This window comes from Agelaius phoeniceus, chromosome 2, assembly GCF_051311805.1.
Source record: "Agelaius phoeniceus isolate bAgePho1 chromosome 2, bAgePho1.hap1, whole genome shotgun sequence".
In the NCBI taxonomy this organism is placed as follows: Eukaryota; Metazoa; Chordata; class Aves; order Passeriformes; family Icteridae; genus Agelaius; species Agelaius phoeniceus.
The window spans coordinates 10,490,832-10,510,304 of NC_135266.1; the positions used below are offsets into that span (position 1 = coordinate 10,490,832).

Genomic DNA, 19,473 nt, shown 5'->3' on the forward strand with positions numbered 1-19,473 from the left:
AAAAATGCCTTGTGGAGATTAATTTCCAGATGGATCTGAAAGAACTAGATGAACTTAGCAGTTACCACAAAAAAAATCTAATTATTGAGAGAGGATCTCATAGGTTTGGCTGTTAGTTAGTCACATTTGTGGTGTAATACAGCTATCCCAGGTATGTTCTAGCAAGGAGACACAAAGTGAAAAATTCAACAAAAAGTCCAAGTTAAACTTTTGGTGATCTCCTTACTCACTTCATGTGTCTATTGGACTGCAATGAATATCTTTATGTCACTCCTGTGTGTATCTCAACCTTGGAGATGAAGGTTTTAGTAATGAAATTGGCAACTGAGCTAAGAGTTCACTTTTCCCTTCCCAAAATTTAAAAAAAAATAAACCAGTTGTTTATGTAAAAAAAAAGGAAGTTAAATGAAATTGAATTTAACTTTTTACCAAATTTTTAATCTTTAATAAAATCAGTTGAAGTAATTGGACTAAGTAATAATGATCCATTTAATTTGAAATATTTTTAGATTGCCCATAATTGATTTCAAGACATTGACTGATTGCTGTAAAAGCTTGGATTTTAGCAGCTGACAAGCTGATGACAAGCATTAATGGATTTTGCAATAAGGAATTTGAATTGGAGAAGGAATTTTGTCAGAAGAAAATGCATGTTTCAGTTATAAAAATGCATGACAGCGAAGATGGATGCTACATCGCTAAAAACACCCTGAAAACTAAGTTTGAAACTTTTTGGTAGAAAGTACAAGGGCCTATAAATGCAACCACTTTTATTGGTGTATTTTTCTCAGGCTTGACTTCCATTAAACTTGCCTTTTTTGTAGCTACCTTCAGCTGGTGAATTCCAGTCAGATGGGGCTTAGGCACTTGAGGAACTGTCAAATGCTGACATTCAGAGAGACTAAATCCATTTCACTTCTTTGTCTAGAAGTTCAGTTATCCTCTCAGAGGAGGATATCAGGTTAATCTAGTGCAATCTCCTTTCACAAACTCGTGATTCGTTTTGTTCCATTTTCCATTTACCTCTATATTTGAAAGCCTCTGACTGGGGCTATATAACAAAACAAATTCCATGAGAAAAATGAAGTGGAGAAATAACTTCAGGTAGTACTGTATCAGCAACTGATATATTATATAATCAGCTGTTGTAAATTCAGGCTTTTTTTAGATGTATGTCACATCTGATGTGCACTTTAATGTAATAGGTATAACTTTAATCTTACATGTGCTACAATTGCTGTGACACACAGAATAGATAAACAAGCTGAGTTCACAGAATCACAGAATTGTTAGAGTTGTAAGGGACCTCTGGAGATCACCCAGCCCAATCCCTCTGCAAAGGCAGGGTGAACTAGAACAGGTGACACAGGAATGCATCCAGGTGGGTTTGGAATGTCTCTGGAGAGGGACACTCAATGACCTCCCTGGGCAGCCTATTCCATTGGCCTGCCACAATCAATACAAAGATATTTTGAGGCCTCATGTTGAGGCCGAAACCAGCCTTGTGTTGGTTTATGGCCATTGCTCCTCTTCAAGAAGAGTCTTGCACATACTCTTGGCACCTGCTTTTGAGAAATTTATAAACATTGATGAGACCCCTCTCAGTCTTCTCCTCTCCAGATGGAACATGCCCAGCTCCTGCAGTCTCTCCTCACAAGAGAGATGCTCCAGACCCCTCCTCACCTCCGTGGCCTCTGCTGGGCCATCTCCAATAGCTCCTTGTCTCCCCTGTACTGAGGAACCCAGACCTGTACACAGCACTGCAGGTGTGGCCTCTCCAGGGCTGAGCAGAGGGAAGGGATCCCCTCCCTGACCTGCTGCCCTGCTCTTCCCAGTGCACCCCATGATCCCATTGCCTCTCCTGGCCCCAAGGACACACTGGCAGCAGCTCAGAGTCAATTTGTCACTCACCAAGACCTGCTGGTCCTTCTCTGCAGAGGCTCTCCAGCAGGTCAGCCCCCAGCCTGTGCTGGTACTTGGGGCTGCTCCTCCCCAGGTGCAGGACCCTGCACTGGCCCTTGTTGAACCTCATTCATTTTCTCTCCACCCATCTCTGTAGCCTATGAAGATCCCACTGAATGGCAGCACAGTTAATGCTGTTCTCTTTCTCCTCTCAGTAGGTAGGATGTGAGGGGTTTTAAAGATTTTTGCCTTAGTTTCTGTCTCAAGCAGGTAAATCTGCTATATGACTTGTCCATATTTCTCTTATTCAATCACACAGTGCTGATAGTAATTTTCTTATCAGTAAGTGTAGTCTTAGAATATTTGTCATACCATTGATCAGCAAGTCACTCCTAACTATCAAGTGGATATCAAGCAAATATAATTACATATGAAATATTAAGAATGCTTAGAAAGATACAAATTAGGCAATCAAAAAATGCTTCACAGTTTTTTAATATGGATGCAAATCACAAAATCTTAGGCTGGAAAACACCCTGTTCTGGCTTTGGCTGGGGTAAAGTCAGTTTTCATCACAGTGTCTCATATGGGGCTGTCGTTGGGATTTGTACTGAAAACAGAGCTGATAATATAGATGTTGTTATTATGGGCCTTTCACTTCAAGAATGATGTTGAGTTGCTGGATCATGTCCAGAGAATGGCAGTGAAGCTGGTGAAAGGTCTAGACAGTAAGTCACATGAGGAGCAGCTGAGGAAATTGGGGGTTTTCAGCTAGAGGAGACTCAAGGGAGACCACTGGTGTCTGTCCATGACTCTGAGGTGACTCCATTCCTCAGTCCTTCCAGGGCTGCCTCACCCTTCAGGCCTGCCTCCCAAGGAACTCTGTGAACCAGGCTCCTAAACAGATGAAGTTTGCTCTCTCTAAGGTATCAGATCTGCTGACTAAAATTTCCTACTTGTTGTTTCCTAAACAACCACCACACCGTCCCTCTCTGTTCCCAAATAACATGTCCAGGGGAGCATCTCCCCTAGCTGACTCCCTCACTGGCTGGAAGTTTTTGTCCACACAGCCCAGGAAGCTCCTCGACTGCTTCCTCTTTGCTGCATTTCTGTATTTTCATCAGATGGATAACATGAGAACAAAGGTTAGCGATTCTGAGACATCTCTCAGCTGCTTATAGCATAGTTCATTTGCCTATTCATCCCATGTGGGTGGTCTGTAACAGACTCACACCAGGATATCTGCCTTGGTGGCCTTCTCCTGATTCTTACCCATAAACACTCAACCCTGTTGTCACCATCCTCAAGCACTAGACAGTGACAACACTGTCAGTTTTGTTTAAAAAATATTGAAGCAGAGATTTGCTGATTTAAAAAAAAAAAAGATACCATGGCAACATTAGTCCGAGGAAAGTGCTTTGTGGGGAAAAAAACAAACAAACAAAACAAAAACCAACACCAAAATTTGTCGAGGTGCAACTGTTTCAACAAGGCTTGAGAGATAGGACAGCTTCCAAGTTCCAAGGGGATCCCATCTCTACCTGCAAGGAGAAAGCAAACTATGTTTGAACTAACCAAACCTTATCATTTTTGATATTTCTACATATTGTTGTTATGCAAAAATCAATTAGGAAGAGAATGGTTTAATTCCAAGGAAAATGTAAATACTACCCCTCTGTTCTCTTCAGCACTAAGCACTCAAGTTAAACAGGGAGGAAGAGGTTTTCCCCCTGCCTCGTTCTTGAAGGCAAGTTATTGATAGTCAGTTAATGCTCAGTCTGCCAAAGGTACCTAAGAAGTCTCTGCAATATATGCCTTAGTAAGTGCCTATATATTTTTTTTTCCTCTTTTGTTATTTTCTTACCTGGTCAATACTTGATAGCTCTTGGGAAAAGAGAAGCTCTTACATGCTAATATTCTTTAATGCCTGGTGTATTTATTTCAGTAAGACCTATCTTGAAATGGATGGGATTTTTGACAGTTACAGTACACTAAGCATTGATCTACTTAAAAGGGCATCATTTGGTATTCTCAGAGATCTTTGAGGAAGTTTGTCTCTAGTTAAAAATGACATTCTCTCTTCCATTTGCCATTCGATGTAAGTGTAGCACAAAGCGCTGTGTACAGAGTACAAGTACAAAGTTTTTGTTTTATGGAGAGTGATAACCTGCAGTTCATGTACAAGTTGGAAGGCAAGGCATATACTGAAATGGGTAAGAGGGACCAAAAAAATCCTGTTTCTTTAATGAGAGGAAGCTGTGCAATTATGCAGTTCATTCTTTTGCCTGGGTGCTCTGATGTTGTTATAATTTAGGTAAAAAGGCAAGTGTGCGAAAGAATGCGAGTGCAGTAATGATGGATTTCTGTCCTCACTGGATTGGAACATGCCCCCATTCCCCTGAAGTCACCAACATCTACAGTGCCTGTGCCAGCAGAGTACAGATATGAAATAGGGAAACATGGAATGGTTCACAGCTGGCAGGGCCATGGCCTCACCCCCTGCCTGCTGAGTGGGCAGCCACAGGCAGCCAAACGCCATCCCTCCCCAGCAAGGGACAAAAGAGCTGCTCAAGAATGGAATGGAGAAGCAGAGAACAAAAGGAAGAGAAAAAGCTCTATTTTATTAATTCTCAGTTTTCAAGCAGAAAGTTCAACCCCAGGAGCTGGTTGGAGCGGTCTGTCAGCATTGCAGCAGTTGTGATTGGAAACTTTCTTCACACCTTTTGACCTACTTACTAGTGAAGATTTATGTATCCATTCACAGCTACAATCTCATCTTGCTTTTAAAAAATAAAATGGAAGATTGCCTTCTTTACTTTTAGACATTCTTGTTATTGTCGATCAATGAAAAAGCTAAAAAAATAAGAAGTTCTGAAATATTTGTGTATGATTAACAATTTATCAAGTTGTCATATATCTACTTCTGTTTGTTTTCTATTTGCTTAAGGGTTTGCAGAACTGCCTGTAGGGCTGGAGAGGGAAGTATTAACAGTTCTTACCTTCAAAAACACTCCACCAAAAAAAACCCCAGCTGCAGGCATGTCTTAAATCCCAAGAGTACAATTATGTGCACATATATTCTAGTTTAAGCTCAAAATGGCTATGAAACTGAAGCTCCTTCTGTTAGTTGTTTATTTTGCTCTATCTTAATTGTCCTGTATGTGCAGAAGTTATCTCAGAAGTCACATTTGGTGAGACATTACCACATTTCATAAAGGATTAATAAAGATACTTCCAAGAGTAGATACGTTTGATAGTTATAGTATTGTTAGAAAACTCCATTAAAAAATGAATGTCTCATAACAAAATTTTAGGCTTATGATGTTTGGCTGTCTGTTTTCAAATGTGCTTACTCCAGTTGATAACTCCAAAATGCTGCTTCTCAGTCTAGAACTGTGTAAAAAAAAGTGAGACTTTGTTAATTAGAGTAAAATTCAACTTGAAGATTAGATGAACTTTTATCAGTCTTAGGCTATTTAGAAATCATATAACAACTATTCTGTTAATTCATTGAATATGCAGAGGGGTAAAGACAAGAACCAAGGTCAAGTGAAAACTACAATGGAGCTAATTCCTCAGGGTTCAAAGGGACCATTAAGATTAGACTGACTTTTCTCTAACATTTCCTGTAGCTCTGGTACTGCACACACAGTTTCGACTTACAACTTTTCTTTCAGGAGTCAGTCAGATCATGACTTAAAGATCTGGAGAGAACAACAGAAACAGAAATATTTCTTTTGAATTATTCACACTTAAAAATGTATAGCTGTTGCTCTGAACAAGTCCAGCTTCCTCTTGCTATCATTATGTACTTACTTTTGCTGGATTGATGGCTGCCCATTATTACTGAGTTCTTTCCACGTGGATCTTTTCAGACAGTAATTTCCTGTTAACTCTCTTAGTTAACAGGATAAAATAGCAAGCAATCAAAATTGGTCAAAATAAGACATGTTTCCAACTTTGTCCTTTGCTATTGAGGAGGTCCAGCTAAATTAGAAGAGTCACAGCATAGGATCAAAGTCTCAATGACTGTGAAAATGATAGAATTCATCACTGTATGCATAATTCCATAGATTTAATTTCTTTTTAAAGATAACTAGCATTCAACAAATTGGAAGTAATCATTCCTAGAATCATAGAATGTTTAAGGCTGGAAAAGGTCTTCAAGGTTACCAAGTCCAGTTCTCAAACTACGACCACCACCATGTTTACCACTAAACCATGTCCATAAGTGCCATATCCATACATTTTTGACTGGTTCCATGGATGGCGACTCTACCACTCCCTTGGGAAGTTAAATCCAATGCTTTACAAACCTTTCTGTGAAGAAATTTTTCCTGACATCCAATCTAAATCCTCCCTGGCACAGGTTGAGGCTGTTTCTTCTTGTCCTGTCATTTGTTGCCTGAGAGAAAAGACCAGTTCCACCTCACTACAACCCCCTGAGCCTCCTTTCTTCCAGGCTAAACAACCTCAGTTGCTCCCCATCACATGTGTGCTTCAGACCCTTGCCCAGTTCCACTGTCATTCTCTGGACAGGCCCCAGTGCCTCAATGACTTTCTTGTAAGGAGAGGCGCAAAACTGAGTACAGTATTGAAGTTGCAGCTTCTGTAGTATAAAAATAACTGCTCCAATCCTTTGGACAGAAAAAAAAAACCCAAACAACCAAAAAACAAACAAAAAACCACCCAAAACCACAAAGAAAAACAAAAGCAAGAAGAAATAAAAATGTTTCATAATGCAGATGATCTGTTTGTGTTCTTTCATGAGCTCTTCTGACCATGGATTCAGTGTCTGCATTACTTTTTATGTAATTGCAACTGAAGTGATGAATTTTTTGTGTATTTTTCAGTCCATGCCTTAGATGTTATGTCAGTTTGTGTTATCATTCTGAACATTTGCTACTTTCTTTCTGCGTGCAGACTCCAGAATGTTTAATTAATTGGGATCAAAACAACAGATCTCTGACAAGCACTCTAGAGCAAATTATTGTGTAATTCCTGCAACATTTTGAAGGTTGGGAGTAAGGAAGGAGAGCAGTAAGTAGGGACATTATTGAGCACCATAACTCTTTCTGTTTGGAACCCCTATATTTATTGGTCTGTCAAGCAATTATCAGGAATTCCAAGAGAGTAATTAAATTTACACTGATCTTAATGGTCAGTTTAATTGAATTAGGCCTTATCAGTGAGATGTATGTTAAGAAGGTTTTGGTTTACTGCAGACTAGAACCATTGCTGCAAATGTGACCATATAAGGTTTCACAAGATGAGCAATCCTCATACCTGAGAGAGACAACACAGAAAAAATGGTCAAGACAAGCTGTGATTTAGTACCAAACGAGTGCTCCAGAATAGGTCAGGAATGTGCTACTGGAGATGTCACTCACTACTTTTTGTGTGTCTGTAATTTTGTTCTTGGGATATTTTTTTGTTTTGGTTTTTATGTTTTGTTTACAGTTTCATTTTTCTTTTTTTACACTCTTGGCACAGTTGTGGGACCAATCACGGCACTAGTCAAAGAAAACCAGAATATATACTGAAGCAAACACACATTTCCTGGATGCAAATGTTATTTTCTGTTACAGTACTTACTATCATTTCTCTTCTTTAATAAGTAAGTTTGACCAAATAAGCTTTACTAAAAACTTAATATAAATGTTAGCTCTAATTGTCTTGTAAACATGATAATTTTATTAAGGTAAAAGCACACCATACAATGGGAGTATAAAATAAACAGGATGTTTAAGCAAATGAATACACTCAGAAGATTAGGCAAAGAAAAAAGACCAAAAATCAGGGAGGAAAATAAGGTCTCTGTATTTCCAAAGACATACAGAAAAAAAAAAAGTTGTATGCTGAATTTTAGGGGGAAAATAATTGCTTTTCATGATTCAGTTGTACTGGATTTACAGTTTGCTTCTCTTTCCTGAGAGATGTGGGGAGATCTGGGAAAGGAGGCCCAGCCATCAAGGCTTCCCAAGGATGTGTGCAGCACAGGCCCATCTTCATCTCGCTTAACACTTGCCTTGCCAAAGCCATTCAGTTGAAATCCAACCCTGACATAGACTGGGAGTGCTCAAAAACCTGTTCCTGATGGCTGCTGGGGACACTGGGCAGAGGAAAGCAGTGCAAGGGCAGTGTGTGAAGGATGGAGTGGTGCAGATCCCTCAAACTGCGCAGAGGCTGAGGTGTTGACTTCACTTGGATGCTGCCCCAGGTGCTTCCCTACAGTGCTGAGAGGGAAAAATAAATGTAATCCAAACTTAAGGGAGGAGATGAGGTGCAGGAGAAGAGAGTGACAATAGGGACTGCCCTGCAGAAGTCTGGAGATCTCTGGCAGATGTGGCAACAGAAAAACCTCACAAGAGAAAGCAGGGGCTGGAATAATTTGTGCTATTCTTACTGTATAGTTTGCCTAATTATGACGTTATCCAGACACCACAGAAACATCATTTTCCAGAAAATTGTGATTACAAATCTCAGTGAAACTGCAGTTTATAAAATTATCAGAAATCATTACATCCAGCAAACAGCATTTGGATCTCAAGATTTTCTGACAGTTTTCTGTAGATAAGGTTGACTTCTTTGGTAGTTCAGTACCCTGGGAAGTCTGATTGGTCTTTGAGAGAGGGTTTGCATGAAGATAAGGATTTAATAATGTTTCTTTTACTTTATCACAATGCTGGCTGAAAATTGGACAAGCTTCAGTACATTATGCTATATCTGATAATATCTTCAGTGCCTATGTGTGCAGTTTAAATTCTGTATGTATAGTCTTCCAGGGCAAAAACTGCTTTTTATCTCCATTCAAGCAAGTAGCCATCATACTCCTACAGTCACAGCAGGCCTTGAATAATTCTGAGAAACTGAGTCAGAATGCATGTAATTATAATGGTGAAGTAATTTTGGAAGGAATTAGCAGCTAACACATCTTTATTGCACCTTAAATTTTAGGTATATTACTCAGGGAAACATCCCTGATTCAGATTCATTTCTCATGTATCTATACATTCCTTTTCAGACAGATTAGAGTGGGCAGTGCAGTAATGGCTCACTGACACATAGCACTTGTCATCATCCAACTCAGGATGGATAAAAACCTTTCCAACAGATAGGTTGTCTTTTTATGCTTTATGAAAACTGTGTGGCAAAACTTACACCTTTGATTTCCTTACCTAATGAGGCAGTCCTTTACTATCTCAAACAAGTCATTAGACTGAATAGACACATTTGGGTTAGTCTTACATAGAATATCATCAGGTAGTCCAAGCCGTGAATGTATAAAGGAATTGAAAATGGAAAAAATGCTGCCACTTGATGTAAGGAGATATATATTTTTGCCTCATTTGAGATGTTTTCAGGCCTGCAAATATGATATAGCTGTAATGATCTTATTTTTCTCTTCTCATACCTTCCTTTTTGGAAAAAAAGTCAAAATATCATTATAATTATTAACTTTTAAGAAAACACTTTTAAAAGCTGTGTGATTGCTTGGCAGGCTGTTATGACTTGATAGCACAGGCAAGAAAAAGGGTGAGACAGAAGTACAAAAATGGGGGAGCAGTTTGATGAAAAATGTGTGAGTCAAAAATATATACACACCCATTCCAAACCTTGAAATATAAGAATCCATTAAAATTCTGTATAGCCCCACACACAATCTATATATATATTTAAAATATACAAAACTGTGAGAAAATATAGGATCATACAGAATAGGTTTATGTGTCTACATTTATAGCAAAATAAAAGGACATGCTCTGAATGTTCAGTGAGACCTCTTGAGCCCAGCACAAATGAACAAGTATGTCCCTCCATAACGTGACACTAAATAGAGCAGATGTTGACTTTAGATCATGAAGCAAAATCAATTTCTAGTGAAGTGTTGCCTTTGACCTCAGCAAAATCAGGATTTTTCCTGTTGTTTTATGAAATTATTCTTTCTGAAAGCCTTTTCAGTTTTGTTTGAGGGTTTTGTTTGTTTGTTTTTTTATTTTGTTTGTTTGTTTGGATGGTTTTTTATTTTGTTATTTTTCCCTCTAGCTATTCTTTTTCTAATCCCAGATTATCAAATATCATTCCAGTGAGGAAAACGTGTATCTCTCTGCATAAAGCTCATTCAGTAGTAACAGCTCTCAGCTGCAGAAGAGCATAGCAGGTTTCCTCATAGAAGGCTCATTCTCAACAAGCAGTTTGTAAGGACTACTTATGCTCTGTATAAACTAAGGGGTTTTTTTGGTCTTTCAAAAACATGAAAGTATCTTTCTTGTGTTCTAAATTATTTAGGCAGACAAAGATAAACAAGGTCTCTGCTCTGATACCAAACCACCCACATGGCATTTACTTTTCATTGGCTGAGTTCCCAGCTGCTGGTTCCTCAGTGGATATATAGCACAGCTGCTCCATATAACACTCTCCTTCCCCATGTCAACCCCTTTCAGTAGTGGTGGATATAGAAGCTTCAGCAACATGGGAGGAAGGAAGAGACTCTGGTGGGCAAGGTGAGAAGCTGGTGAAGGCATTTGGGTAGGGTAGGAGGGATGGTCCTTGAGAGCTCTGGGCAGTTCTTCCAGCCCCTGAGGTGGATGGATGTTGGAGAATTAGAGTTGGTGTCCCTTAGATATGACTCTCCATAGTGGCCTGTCACTAGTGGGTTCTGCAGGGCTCCATCCTCAGCCCTGTGCTCTTCAGCATCTTCATAAATGACCTGGATGCAGGACTAGAAGGGACACTGAGCAAGTTTGCAGGTGATACAGAACTGGGAGGAGCTGCTGACTCCCTCAAAGGCAGGGAGGCCCTGCAGAGAGACCTTGACAGATGAGAGGCCAGGGCAGTCACCAACTGTGTGAAATTCAACAAGGGAAAATCCTGAATTCTGCACCTGGGATGGGGCAACCCTGGCTGTACAGACAGACTGGGGAATGAGAGGCTGGAAGGCAGCACCAGGGAAAGGGACCTGGAGTTCCTGGCTGATGGAAAGTTGGATGTGAGCCAGCAGGGCCCTGGCAGCCAGGAGGGACATCCCTGTCCTGGGGGCATCAGGGACAGCGTGGCCAGCTGGGCAAGGGAGGGGATTGTCCTGCTCTGCTCTGGAGGGGCCTTACCTCGAGTGCAGTTTTGGGTGATATGATAAAAAAGACATTAAGCTGTTAAAGAGCATCCAAAGGAGGGCAGTGAGGATGGAGAAGGGCCTTGAGGGGAAGCTGTGTGAGGAGCAGCTGAGGGCACTTGGTGTGTTCAGCCTGGAGGAGACTGAGGGGAGACCTCACTGCAGTCACAGCTTCCTTGTGAGGGGAGCAGGAGGGGCAGGCACTGATCTCTGCTCTGTGTGACAGTGACAGGACCCGAGGGAATGGCCTGAAGTTGAGTCAGGGAGGTTTAGGTTGGATGTTAGGAAAAGGTTCCTCACCCAGAGGGTGGCTGGGCACTGGAACAGGCTCCCCAGGGACGTGGTCACAGCACCAGCCTGGCAGAGCTCAAAGAGCTCTGGACAATGCTCTTGGACACATGCTGTGATTCTTGGGGCTTGGATTTGGACTCAATAAATCTTGTGGGTCCTTTGCAACTCAGAACATTCTGTGATCCTAGGAGTCCCATATTGGGGAAGAGTCTGAAGCTAAACTGTGGGGTATGATTTTAGACTTGTCTCACCAGATGAGGAACATTTCATGCATGACATGAGGGGTTGTGGGTGACAGAGTAGTTTTATACTTTTGAATGTAAAAAGAAAGTTGTGGACTCTCTTGCCATTAGTCTAGGTAGAGTTGCAATCTATAAGTAATCTTTAACAATAAATTACTTCCTTTCACAGAAAGCACTTAAGTTTTGAATAGCAATAATTTTGTCTGGGATTAAGGGTACCTAAGCAGTGGTGCTTGAACATTTAGAGGTACTTTTGCTCATATCACCTAATAATACCTCTCCTATGGAGCTTAGGAAAAAAAAGAACAGAAATTATTTTGATAAAGGCCAAACAAACATAATAGATGAAAAACAACTGTTTCTATTGACAGTAGTATTTTGGCAAGGTCTTTGCTCCATGAGACCTGTCCTTACATGTCTGTGGGACAGATGTACAGAGGAGAGATGGAGGGAACTGCCCTTTGCAGTGCTCGCCTGCCCTAAAGCAGAAGGATAGAATACAATTGGGAAATAAAGAAATGTTCTCTGGGCCATGCTAAAGTCCTCTATGCTCTCTAACCATTACTTTGTTGTTGTTTATTAATTAATGTAACTGGTGTTTTACTGTCTTCTATTTCTTGATTGCTTTTCATGCATATGTCACATTTTTCAAAGTTTCTAAGGTCTTGGGAACAGACATTGTGGTCCTGTCTTTCTAGGCTGCCTGTTTCTCCAAAACAGAGGTTTTCCTGTTATCAGAGGTACAATGAGTAAATACCTATATTGTGGAGATGCTTATAGCAACCCAATTTCTAATTACTTATTAACTTTACAGTGTTATGCTAGTGCTTTCTGTCATATACATGTTCAGTCATGCACAGTTTCTGCTGAATTTTGTTTGAATAACAGGAGAAAGAAAACAAATTGCCAGTTTTGATCATAAAGGAGGCTTGAAATAGCATTTCTGAGTCTTCCAGAAGTGTGGCAATTCCATATTCTGGTGTGAGGGGTGCTCAGCTCTGCTGTAGGCATTGAGGCATTCCATATCCTGTTAATGGCCAGGAGAACACATCTAGATGCTCTATTATGTATTCAATTAAAATATTTTAGCTGTTGTCCTCCCATAACCGACTCAGTAGTTCTAGAGGTTTAATCTAACAAGTTTAACTGAAAATTACTTTCAAGTAACCTTCTAGACTGTTGTTGTAGAAGATGGTAAGTCTTGATTCAGTGTTCAACCCTGAATAAGACACAAAATGACCTTAAGTTTCAGTTGAATGGATTGTTACAGTGAATGAAGAGATGCTGTTTCTTTGGATGACAAACACAAAGCTTTAGCTTTTGTTAGGAGACTGCTGTATAGTTTGTGATAATTTGTTTCAAATTGGGTCTGATGTCAAAGGAATACTAATTCATATCATTTTTTTTAATACAGATTCCAAGATGTGTCTATTTACACTGCCTACAAAAGGCAATTTTGCTTAGCTATTAAATCACCAGACTTTGGAGGTATTCACAGTGTTTAAATATGTGCCAAACTGTCCTGGAATGGAGTGGTCCTATGCATTTCCTATCTTCACATCTCCTGCCTCTTTGCTGTCATGGTTTTATGTGGCTGTGTCTGACAGACCACAGCCTGTGTTCTACAGCCTGCTTAAAATTCTGGTGTAAATTGTCCCTTGATCCACGTTTTGCCCATTGCTTTCTCTCCACAAATGTTTTTAGACTATCCTGTTAACTGCTAAAGGAAGTTTTTAATTAATTCTGGTATAGTCTCTAAATTGGGATTAGGAGAATAAGAGTTAATAACAGTAATAATCAGGTTAACTGGAATAATCAGGACAAAAAGAGAAAAATTCCTTTGTCCATCCTTTGTCCATCCTTTGTCCATCCTTTGTCCATCCTTTGTCCATCCTTTGTCCATCCTTTGTCCATCCTTTGTCCCATCCTCCCTATTTATTAAAATAAGAAAAAAAATAAAATCAACAAATAGACAAAACCCAAAGAACCCTTTCAGATTTACAAGATTTACAGCAAGCATGCTTGTTGAAAGACAGATTATATTGAAGTTAGTTGTGGTAATATGTGTTCTCCTTCCTGTCTTTTAGTTTACAAAAGAAGAAACAGGAGGGGAAGGAAATGGTACCTTTTCTACTTTATTTGCTGACTGGAGCTAGGGAAGAATATACAGCAGATGCATATATACTGTTACATTTGAAAGAGATACTAGCTGGTTTTAGGGAAAGGATACACAAAAAAAGAAGAAAAAAAGACTGCATTGAAAAGCAGTTCCTGCTGGATGAAGTAGGTAGCCTTTTTTTTTTTTTCTTAGGGACTTAAAGCTTATTTGAATAGGATTGTAAAAGCAGGAAGCATAATCTCTCTCTCAGACAGGCGAAGGCTGAACTCCAGTGTTCAAACAAAAAGCAGAGAGAAACACAAGTGCTTCCAAAATGTTGCTGCCTTGCCCTGTATCCCCGGAGTGCTGCTGCCCTGCTTCTGCAGCTCCCTCCAGAAGCCCCGGCTGAGCGCGGAGGGCCGCTACTGCTGGGGAAACTAAGATTACTGATTAGGAGAGAACATAATCAGGTAGATTGAGCCTGTGGAGGGAGAAACCATTCCAGCGAGGAGGGAGGGAGCGCAGCACACGCCGGCTGTGTACCTTGGGAGAGTACCTCGCTGCTGTTTAGGAAAACAAAATTGGCTGTAATTCTCCCGTCGGCTTCTGAGAAGGGGGGGTGCTCTTTTCGTGCCTGTGAAACTGGAGGGTGATTGCAGGCGTGACTCACCTGCACCTGGCAATGAGTCTCCCTCCAGGTTTCTCCTACTTTGGAGAATGTGTTAGAGAGAAGTGCCCACGGGGAAATCCACTGACCGCTTCCCCACGAAGGTAGCGAGACACCGCAGTGCCGGCAATGCCTGGGGATGCCTCGGGTGAGTACCGGCTGTAAATGAGTACAAGGACTGCTCAAAAGAGCGAGGAGCAGCACGAACGCGAGCCTAAGGACGGCATTTAGGTCAGTCGGCTGCCTGCCGGGATTCTGGGGTGCTGGGCGCTGCCTGCTGCGCTGGGGGCTCGGGGAGCTCCTCTGCCAGGGCTCCGAGGGCACACGGGGCGAGGGGAGGCGACCGACCCCGACCCGCCGGAGCATCCGCGCCCTCTGCCAGGCAGCCGTGCCTTGCGTAACTTTTATTTTTAAATCTGGTCCAAAGCCGCGCGGAGAGTATCAACAGGGTGTTAATAAAGAGAGGGAAACAAACAAACTTTTGTGTGTGGTAAGTCTCCGATTAGGTTAAACAGATTGGTTTGTTTTTTTCTGCCCCGCCGATGGGAGGGGAAAGTGCAATGTGTTCGGTGGCAATACAAGAGGGTTGGCACAGTTATGGGTAATAGATGTTAGCTGATCAAAGAGCATTTGTTTTTCTAAATGACCGTATCGTTTTAAAGGCAGTAGAAAGATGCAAAGTTTACTGCAAACAAATTTGGACATGGTCAAATGAATTACTCAGCTGATGATATAGAAATAGCTTGGAAACTGGGCCATCGGGCAAAAACAACCTTGCATTCAGTCTAGGATAATTGCATGGACATGTCTACAGAGGATTGCTACTGAAAAGTAGCTAAAGTAACTTCATAACTTTGAAGACTTTTGGAAATAGGTCTTGAGGGAATATTTGGCTGTATATATGTAATATAATGCTCCACTTGAGTGAAAAAAAAAAATCATGTTTTCTGTTATAAATAGATACCTTGATGCATTGTAAAAAGTTTTATTCTTCCTCCTAAAAATGAAGGGGAAAATATGTATTTTCTCTGAAGCAAACAATATTCTATGTCTCATGCAGGAAAAAACAGATTTTTGCTATGGTTCAAAGTTGGAATATCTTCAGGGTATTTCAAACTTAGTTTTGTCTTCTATTTCTATGTTTTGACTCCTTTCCTAACTTGAAGGCACAAAATAATGGTTGCTCCATTATAAGAATGTGTAGCATTTACATATTGTCTTTTTTTATAAATCTGTCTTTATTGGGGTGATGAAAATACCATTTTCTGTTATTAAATAGCTTTAATTAATCTTGTCACTAAAAGAAAAAAAAGGTTTTGTTTGTATTTCTATTTCAACATTTGTGCTTTATTCATAACGCATATTTCTGTGGAAACTACAGAGGCCAGTTAATGGTTTATGAGTTCAAGCTGAGCTGAATATAGCTAAGCTCTGCCTTGCTTGACATTTCATCAAAAGCTTTGTTGATTTGCAATGTTTACAGACCTATTTATTGAACCTTCACAGCTTGAACTATGCCACCAAGCTTGTTGACATTGCTGAGTTTATCTCTCGGTACTTTCACAATCTCAGAAGAAAAGTTTAGAGCAAATGAGTTATAACAAACTTGTCACAGTTCATAAAATATGCAGTTAGGGCAATTAAGTTGATCTTCTTGTTCACTGATCATGATACATTAGAGAAATCTGAGTAGGAAAACAATCTCATCTGGGTAGGTGAGTGTGTGTCCTTTTATACTGAGATTTGACTGTAGCCTCTTAAAAGCTTTAAAAAATAGCTCATAAAAGAACAAATACTTTCTGTCTATGAGAGTACTTGTATTTCAAAACAAAATCTGGCTGGTTTTCAGCATGAAATAACATGTTTATTGTTCTTCCATATAGATCTTACTTTGTGAGGAGTGATATATCAAATGAGCAAACAGCAAATTGAATCAGGGGCTCATAAATACCATAAAAATCATTCAGCTTTTAACAGTGAGTGCATCCCATGCTCTGTGCTACTCTTCAGAACATCCTGTCTGCACAACTCTATTTTTAGCCAATAAGATATATCTTGCTATGTAATCTACTACTGTTCCTGGATCAACAGTGCACATTATCATTGTTTCAGACACTTCTCTATGTAACTTGAACAGAAATAGATCAAAGGTAATGTGGCTGCCTGGCATCTCAGCAAAGGAACAGAAAACTATTTATTCCACAACAGTGAAATTAATGGCTTAAGAGGTTATGGATTAGTTTTTACTTTTCTTTTTTGGCTGCATGGGAAGCATTTTTCCCATGTGAATTTTTCCATAGCTGCCATTAACTGGGTTGACATAGTTGTTCATTCTCCTTTTAGAACTCTGGGTATGCAACCAGTTATAAACATCCAAAAGGGAAAATGGATATTAAAGAATAAAATTTTTCCATGTAGTTGGATGGACTTTGATTGGGATCTTGGTTCCTTTTTAACAATGAATGCATAAAGACTTTAGGTTTTTCAAATAAAAAGTAATTGCTTATTGATTTTTTTGAATGCAAATTGTATTCTAAGGTTTCAGTAAGTAGAAAAAGGAAATATAGAAATTTGCTTGGGAGAATATTTGCTTTGCTTAACTACTGCTGTGCTATGTAACCTGCTGATATTAGCTGGGTAGACTTACTAGGCTCAAATGTCTAGGCAATAGAGGGCAATAAGCTCTTTCAGCCAGCAAGCATGAACAAGAAATCAGCATTGAGATCTTGTTTCCTGAACTGCAGGTGCATTAGTAGATTACCTTCCTAACTTAAATAATTGAATTGGGAAGGTGAGAAAGGCCTCCATAAATTTATTAGAATATTTGTATGAATAAGTTCAAGGTTTCTTCAACTGATTGAAACACAGTTGTGTGAGTAGTTACAGAAAATACCAATCAGCCCTTATAGTCACATACAACTCCTTAACTCTGTGGAAAATGAAACATACTTTTCATTTAAATTAGTGAGAATTCATCATCAGAAATTCTAAAGTTGATTGTGTGTTGTGTGCCTGGAAGTGTCACTTTGGAATCTACAAAAACCCAGAACTGCATGAAATATCTAAAAGTATTTGAATATATGTTGTAAGATTGTATCTTTTATAATGGTATTTCTATTTATCAGGCTGCTCTATTCTTATGCTATTTGCCAGCCTGACTTGTGGATTTTATTTTTTTTTTAGAGTAGCATCATTTTTGGGCTATTTTCCTTTCCGTGTAAGAATTCTCCAAGCCGAAAGTCAAGCACAAGCTCTAAGTGCTGTCTGAGCTGGCTCTTGTACAGAACATTGGCCACTGTTGTCTTACATAGACAAGGTTCTTAGTTTAGGACTTACTATACTGTAGGATCAGTCTTTCCTACCTGAATTTTTCTTGTGATCTGGACTGGAAAATATTGGGATTAAGGGCAATATTAGATTCACAATAAAATATCCAACACTCTTCTGTAAAAATGTACAGTTAAGCACCAACATAAATCATATGTGGAACATTGGACACAGTAAGTCTTAAATCTAGATAGCCTTGAGAGGTAATTTAAAGGGGAAAAAAAAAGGAATTTCTACATTACATTATTTTTATTAAGCCAATCTTAAGCAGTTAGTCTTTAAATTATCATAAATGTATAATTCTCAAATGCCCTGTTCAGCTTTGCTCACAACTCAGCCCTGAATTTAGGGTACTTGATGTGTTCAACAACCACTTATTTTGTGGCAGATGGAGAGTATCCCTTTGAATACTCATCACAGGAATAACTCTTCCTACCAAATGAAAGGGAATTTGCTGTAAGCATTCCAAGATGTGTTTTACTCCGGTTTAATAGCTAAATATAGTGATGAGAGATGCAAGCAGAGTTTCAGGAGAAAATACTGTAAATACTGTGTGTTTTGAAGTCTGAAACTCATGTAGAGAGTAGTATGTCCATTCCAAGAAGGAAATTTGAAAAGATTATGTGGCATGTTAGAAAGCATCAGTTCAGATGATCATGTTGTAAAGACAAGCACAGGCAGTGCAGAGCTTGGGTGAAAGGCTATTGTATCACTGCTGAACTGTATTCTTCAAGATTATGATGGAAAGGTCAAACTCTCATTTTATAATTGAAAAGCAAGAGAAAGTCAAGGATATGCTTTGGTACTTGTTTTCTTCTCTTCCTCTTGAAATTTTTTATACACACAGAAACATATTTAAGAAATTCACTTCCATTTTAAAAAAGAAGTGTCCTTTCATGGACATATTTAGGAGAATATAGAGTGATGCTGCTAATGGATAATGACTGTAGTCTTAGTCAAGGGAAAAAAGGCACTTCCTGCAATCTTTTATTTCTTGCAGATTAAACTTAACCAGCTTAACCAAATCAGTGAAGAATTGTCTGCCTTTTTCAGAGGAAGTTATGGGATTGGGTGAATAAGCAAGATTCTCGAGGCAAATGTGCAATAAAATTATCGAAATAAATAACTACAGTTTGATTTTATTCAACTTTCTCCATGTTATAGAAAGGGCAAGAAACCTCAAAACTAAATCAATAGTTTCTCTAACTTTTTTGACAGAGATAATGATATTCAGTCAATTTACCATCATGCCAGTTGTCTACCATTGTAGCAAATAAAGGTACAAGTTCTGTTTTGTGCAGTATTTAAAATATAAACACTTCAGGCAGAGGCTATTCTTTCTGCTTGTTTCGTGCTGTGCAGATCAGGAGACATCAAGCTCTCTAAGTGCTAGTAGGGAGTGAAAACATTATGAATAATACAATATACAGTTTGAAAAAGAATAGCATCTCAAAATCCTGTTTCAGGTAAACTGATAAGGGTACAGTGTACTATGAAAGCTTGACTATAAATAGGTAAAATGAGTATGTCATTTGCTAGAGTGGAAACAAGACAACTTGGTTGTGAATCTGCTGCTGACTAGCCCAAGTATTTATTTGATATTAAGATTCATTTATTTGCCTTATGAGATAATTTTTATGAAGCTTTTTTTTTTTCAATTTGATCATTACCTTTTACTAACCTTTGTCTTTTATGCTCTTAAGTAAAGAATTTCTTCTCCTTTAAAACATTCTGCTTGTAGACTTTACATAACTGTGCTATATTAATGTCATGGGTTTGAGATGTTTATTTTTTTTCAGTGCTAAGAGCCATGGCTGATGGATGATCTCATGTA

The 19,473-nt window shown here is 39.3% G+C and overlaps 1 protein-coding gene across 2 annotated transcripts in view; it reads left to right on the top strand.

Annotated features, from left to right (window-relative positions):
- DMD (dystrophin) overlaps window positions 1-19,473 on the top strand; it is a 1,046,004-nt gene that overhangs the window by 106,897 nt on the left and 919,634 nt on the right. The window contains exon 1 of one of the 2 annotated variants that reach the window (XM_077171927.1): window positions 14,440-14,460. The exons of the other annotated variant lie outside the window; for it this stretch is intronic. Within the exon in view, the coding sequence (XP_077028042.1) occupies window positions 14,442-14,460 (19 nt within the window). The 5' untranslated portion in view covers window positions 14,440-14,441. Of the gene's footprint in view, window positions 1-14,439; window positions 14,461-19,473 lie in introns of those variants that run through there. 2 annotated transcript variants of the gene reach the window in all.